Source organism: Geospiza fortis, unplaced genomic scaffold (assembly GCF_000277835.1).
Source record: "Geospiza fortis unplaced genomic scaffold, GeoFor_1.0 scaffold173, whole genome shotgun sequence".
NCBI lineage: Eukaryota > Metazoa > Chordata > Aves > Passeriformes > Thraupidae > Geospiza > Geospiza fortis.
Window position 1 is genome coordinate 2,781,360 of NW_005054334.1, and position 6,332 is coordinate 2,787,691.

The window sequence follows — 6,332 nt, forward strand, 5'->3', positions numbered from 1 at the left end:
AAAGTGTTAGGAGGCTAGGAAGGTTACAACTTTACACCACATTTTAGTACTTGGATTGTAGGGTTAGGACAAAGAGACTGGGCTCCCACGTTGCCAGGGCTGCCAGCACTCCTCAGGCTTGTTTGGCATCATCTCAAACATTCCTTAATCTGTCTCTTTCACACATATCTCCCTAGTGCACCTTTGCTTGTTCTTGCTATTCTGTGCCTGTTTCCTCTGCCTGCGAGTCATCTCCTCCCACCCCTCGTGTCCCTTGGCCTGGTCATGCAGAGAATCTCTGGAGCGGTTGGGAGAGAACAGAGAAAAATAAAAGACAGAGGGGACATTTTTAGCACATTCTTTCCCTGTCCTTGAGATGCTGCTCAGATCACTCTGTCTCCTCTGCCTCTGGTACCCTGGTTATCTTTGGGTCTTGGTTGCTATGACAACTTGGTTGCGGCTGTATCCTATTCACTGACATCACACACTGTCAAAATTTGATCGCCACAGCAACACAGCGCCCTTTCTAAACATAGCTCCTCTGTTTATACCAAGACCAGGAAACAACAGGGAGGGGTTGAGCAGAGGCAGGATGGGGGCAACATGAGAAGGAATAACCTCTACCTGCTTATTTTTTGGAAAAAAAATGACAGAGGCCACAGCCACCGACTCACTGAAGGGCACTATCTACCAAGGCTGGAAGTTCACACAGTGACTGATGCAGATCTCAGCAGATCTTTTTTGAAAGAGGGTTACCATGCATGTAAGTCAGTAAGTCTCTCCCAGTTTCCATGAGACTTTGCTTCCCAAGCTCGGTGTTCCTCAGCTCAGGAGCTGATAGCTGTTTCACCGCATTTCACTGATCAGTACCTCCACTGACCTGGGCCATTTTAGGAAGCTGGGAGAATGTTCCCAGGTAACACTAGCATCTGGGAAAAAGCCAATCTTTGCCACTGCTTCTGCTGGTCAGACCTCTGGCCTTACTGCTCTGGGGAAGCAGTCCCTGATTTATACCTTGTGCATTTTGCCTGGCTTCTGGAAGTCAGAGGGGCTTTTCTGAGGTCAGGGGGTCTTTGCCCGCAAGCTGTGATGCTGAGATGGTCTCACCTAACTGATCAGGAGGGACAGTTTTCAACCTTTCTATTACTCTTTGGTCAACACAGCTCTCCCTACACATCTTCTTTCAGCTTCTCACCCTGTTTTGGCCATTCTACCTTGTTTGCCCTGAGTCCCCATTTTCCCCTCCAGGTCAGACTACCCGACTTACCCTTATGGTCAGCATGTGTCCTCCACAGGACCGGCTTGCTCCAGTCACTCCACACACCTTTGTAGTTGCTCCTGGCGCTTGGCCTTGCACGGACAGCTGCCTCATATTTAGAGTTGGGTGAGAGTCTCTCAAAATTTGCCCACATCTGGTCCTGTTCAATAGGCAAGTTTGCAGCCTCCTGGGAACAGGGCAAATTTAGAACATTGTCAATGCCCTGGTTTACAGCCTCACACACCCATCTTCTCCAAAACCCTCAGAGAAGACTTGTCTCAAGTCCTTACACCTCGTGCACGGCTTGTTCACCCTGAAGGAAAATTCTTTTTTGCTTTGCTTTTCCCATACCTTTCAGGTCTGTCCTGAAAGTGTCTGAATTTTTTTGTGACAGCACTAAGCAAAATAGGATCCCCATCTGCTTCCTTGTCATCACCAAACACTGGCAGTAGGTGACACAGATAAAAGGGCAGGGGCTGTTATCCTCCCTCCAGCTTCACCAAAACTGCTTACATCCTGAGAGGAGGCCCAGAAGCAGATCTTGGGGGACATAAACAAGACCAGGATTTGTCCAGCACTCATGTGGGAACACATCCCAGCTTCCCCCTCTGTACTCACCTCCCAGGACTGACTCACGTGTCGGAACCGCACTTGGTACTCCCGCCTCCCATCCAAATAGTGAGAGGAAATATTCAGGCTCCAGGTTAGGTTGGAGGTGTTTTCAGTTATGTTAACCAGCTGAAGGTCTCCTGGAGGCCTCAGCTTTACTGGAAAGAGAAGAAGCAGGGCTGATGTCCCCATGCTCTGTCCATAAGAGGACTGCACACCAAGCAGCAGGACATCTCCTTGAGATGGGTAAAATCCCACAGCCAGCAAAACAATGTCCCAAGCAGATGTTTTTCTTCTGGATTAGTGAGCTGAATCCTGTCAGCAAAGACTGAAACATGCCAAAGCTGTCTTAAAGGAGGGGGGGAGCGCACAACTAGAGGGGGGCAGAGGAAGAGCAGCAAGACTTTCCATCCTTCCAGCAGCACACATTTTTCATGAGGGCAGCTGAGCTATCATTACTTGTTTGAAGCCAGATATGGGACAGGACAGGGTGTGGCTGGCATGGCACTGCGTGACAGAGGAGCAAGTGGCAGGAGTCAACATTGCGCTCATTGTAGCAGGGGACAAACAACAGACAAAGGCCTAAAATCAGCTGTGGGTGTTGCATAGGAGCGGATGAGGAAGGAAAATTAGCTATCCTCTCATGGGGAAGCTTCAGAGACCAGAAGGCAGATGAGTACTCACTATTTGCAAATGGATTGAAGTTTTTTATTTGTTCAGGTATTTTGGTTTTATTCTCTCCAGTGCGGCAATGGACAGACAAGTTAAGACGGTCTGAAATGGTGAAGCACTGATTCTGCAGGGAAAATTAACCATTAGTGACAGTGAAACCTTGTGAATAAGCATTCAAATTTCTAAGCATTGCCTATGCATAAGATGATTAGGCATACTTGACAATAAATATGGAAGGTATTTGTGGCAGAAGAGCATAAATCTCAGTGGTGAGTGAGGAACCAAAATTTTATATTTCATGTGGTTGGATTTTTTTGTTTGTTTATTGACAAGAAAATACACAAAATATTGTGATAGGCTAGTTTCTTGGGATTCCAGTATGTGCTGACTAAGCAGGAGGAAAAGTTGCTCTCTATGGATGACATTTATGGAGAAATTTTATTTTTACCAGAACATTTTATGTTCCCTGGTAAGACTCAAACTGCATTAGTATTAAACTTGACACTTGAAATGCAGTGATGCTGAAGGGCCACATACATCATACAGTACTGAATAAGTAACAGAGAAATTGGCTTGATTAGAAAGAAAAGATTTTGGAGCTATATACCAACCCCGCAATTTGTCTTTGCACATGATATGCAAATGTATGAAAGTTTGTCTGTCATTAGAACTGGTTGTGACTTTACCAATAAAAATATTAGCTCAAATTTGGGTGTGTGTTTTCTGAAAACATGGGAACTGCAGTGACATTGGATGTGACTGAAGGAAGTACATAATGGATCCAAAATAAGACTGATTTACATAAAGAATAATAGAAGATTTGCATCACCATTAGCTCCAGCGATGTGTTGCTGTTGCATCTTGCATTAGACACATCTAACCACACTTCACAGTAGCTAATGATCTGGAAAGTGGTATTGATAATTTCTAGGAAAAAGAGATCAAGAAGTGATCTCAGAGCTGGTGGTGATGCCCATCCCTCCTCAGAGGAAGGGATTAGGGCCAAACACAGGTGACTGAGACATGGGACACTGCTGATGATCTGTCTGTCCTGCAGCTCTTCCGCATGTGTCAGCACAGCTCACAATGAAGCCAATCCCTCCTGCAGGGGAACCCACGGGAGGCACTTATATCAACAACGCACACCAAGCCCCATCCCAGATCTGGACTCAGGGATTAGGTTTGGCCTTTTTATACTACCCCTGGATGTTGCACTGTTTATACCCCCAAAATGCCTATATAAATCCTTTCTCCTTTGTTCTTAGCCAGGACATCCCAGATGAATTACTCACATTAACATTTTGGTTGAAGGTTTTGATGCATCTCCTCAGTCCTGTCATATGCTCTGCCTTGGGTAATTTGCAGTGCTTCTTGCGTTTTTCAGGTGAGGGATATAACTCCAGTGAGCTGGAAAGTTATAGCTTTGTAGTTAGTCAAATACTATGTAATGCTAAAGGGCTTTCAAAGCATTTTACATTCTACTGTATTTGCTGAACAGGTTACAGGAAAGATGTAATCCTACTTTCTCTCCCCATTGTATTACTCAGACAAATTTTCTGTGCTGGCACATGGAAGTCAATGCACCCCAGTTATTTCAAGGCAAAGATAACAGCAGATTTCCAGTTTCAAAGATTTCACAAAATCCTCTTCCTATCTTCTCTGCTTCCTGTTGATATCAGAGGGCATACAGAGCCCAAACTCACCTACAGCAACCTGGCCCTGGAACAGGTGCCTGTTTCAGCCCCTCCAGGATTTACAGGTCTCCTTCCGGACACTGACAGTCCTGTAGGATCTCAGATACTCAGTGACATGCACCTTCTGAGCCAGGTCACATCTCAGTCGGCCAGGACAGCCCATCTCAAGTGGCAGCACTACACCAAAACACCTCTCTTCTGCCCTGACAAGAGAGCCCCAGCTGAGCTCTGGCATGGGGTGTGGCAGGGTGGAGAGCATCTCTGGGGCTGCAGCTGGGGCAGCGTCCGACTGAGGTGCCTCTTCCAGCTCTGAGGTCAGATCAGGCCTGGGACTGGCTGACAGTGGGGAGGGTTTTCTTCCCAGAGCCCCGGCCAAAGAACAGCACAGCTCCACATCCAGCCCCAATTCCAGCCCCAATCTCTGATTCACACCCATAGAGCAACATCAGTGTTTTAGCTTTCTATGGCCATGCACCAGCCCCAAGATATATTTGTCAATCTAACTCAATTGGAGGTGTCTCTATGACAGTGACAAGTAACCCACCCAATGACAGAATCACACTGAGCCTGTCCTTAAGACAGGCACCCAGGGCAGTCCTGGGCTTGGCTGGTAAGCCTCTTGGCTGCAGATGTCCTATTTGGAGATGACAGAGACTCAGCCAGCCCCCACTGCAGTACTGGCCAAACACCTCCCTTCTGCTGGGAGGCAAATGGGAGAGGAAAACAGCATGAACTGGAAAAGATGAAAGAGCCAGGGGAGAGAAGAGGGGACAGTATTTTTCTTCATTCATTATTACTCAAAGTGCACCTTCTCAGGTCATCCTGGCAATCGCCAAATGGCCTCTGTACAACTTCAATTCCACCCTTCTCCAGCCCCATTTCTATACATCCTCATTTTCCATTGAAAATGCCTTTCAGTCCCCAGGGTGTCTGCCAAGGAGAGGGATTTTTTGAAAAGTGAAGTTCAGATAGAGCCATGGAACTGGAAGATGGGTTGTGCTAGACAGTTTGGGACTGTCAGATGGCAAACACTGAGCAGCAGCTGCCAGCATCTCGGCCCACATGGAGACAGAGACAGAGTTCAAGACAAAACACCTCAGCTCTCTCCACTACACCTGGCCTGGGAAGGGGAAGCCTACATTTTCGTAAAGTGGCATTGTTTTCCCTCAGCCTCTCCAGTCACGCACCTGTCACAAAAGCCTTTCTTTGATGAAATCTCCAGCTGGCACGGTGCTTCAGCCAGGTCCCTGCCCGGGTCCCAGTCGCAGAAGAGAGCTGCCCGTGAGTCATACCAACAAGTGAGGCTGGAGGCACCTGCCAGCAGAGAAGAGACAGACAGCAATGTGGCTCAATTAGCAATGATGCTTGGCGTTAATCATCACCCCAGACAATGCTGTCCAATCCCAAACTACTGACTGAATCCTCTGCTGGACACGTCCAAGTAAGAAAGACAGTGCCACTCATTTCTCTATATCTGGGCTGATGTGCTCATCAGAGACCTGTAATATTGCAACCTCCTCTGGCTGCACGTTACAACACAAACATTGCACAGCAGCATACTGCCCTCCCTGTTCACCCAGCCGGCACAGGTGAAAGGAATCGCTTCTTACCTTGTGCTGAGTCTGATGCCCACGAGGGAGGCATGAGGCTGAACAGGCAGAGGTGAGACAGAAGCAGCAATGAGGGCTTCATCAGTACTGGTGACACACTGAAAGAGAGAAGACACCCCCACAACACAGCTCAGCAATGGAACTTAGGAGGATGTCAAGATGTCATCTCACAGGAAGCATCCACTGTCCTAGGATGCAGTGCCAGTCTTCTGGGTTCAGAAACTCATATCCCTCTGGAGTCTGCACCTTTCCCTCAGCACCTCGCTGTTCTCCTGCCTTGGGTGCTCTGCTTAGCAGTGAGGCTGTTCACAGGGTAGCACAGAGGCTGTTTGCAGGAATCTTGTCTTCTGCAAACGCGAGAGTGAGCGCGCAGCAGTCCGTGTGTGCTGCCTGCTGACTCAGGTAGAGAGTGCTGCCTCGGCTGTGCACAGCTTGCGCTTTGAAGAGCTTCTTTTTTTGGTAAACCCTAGGGCTGAAATAACTAGGTGCTTGCTGAGTAAGAGGGTCCCT

General features: G+C 47.8%; 1 protein-coding gene across 1 annotated transcript in view; it reads right to left on the minus strand.

The window, feature by feature from the left end:
• IL2RB (interleukin 2 receptor subunit beta) overlaps positions 1–5,904 on the minus strand; it is a 10,601-nt gene extending 4,697 nt beyond the window's left edge. Inside the window, exons 1-6 of the mRNA XM_005421822.1 lie at positions 5,823–5,904; positions 5,400–5,526; positions 3,811–3,925; positions 2,531–2,642; positions 1,856–2,004; positions 1,247–1,424 (exon numbers count right to left, since the gene is read on the minus strand). Of these exons, the coding sequence (XP_005421879.1) occupies positions 1,247–1,424; positions 1,856–2,004; positions 2,531–2,642; positions 3,811–3,925; positions 5,400–5,526; positions 5,823–5,904 (763 nt within the window). The remainder of the gene's footprint in view (positions 1–1,246; positions 1,425–1,855; positions 2,005–2,530; positions 2,643–3,810; positions 3,926–5,399; positions 5,527–5,822) is intronic.
• Between the last annotated feature and the right edge of the window lie 428 nt (positions 5,905–6,332).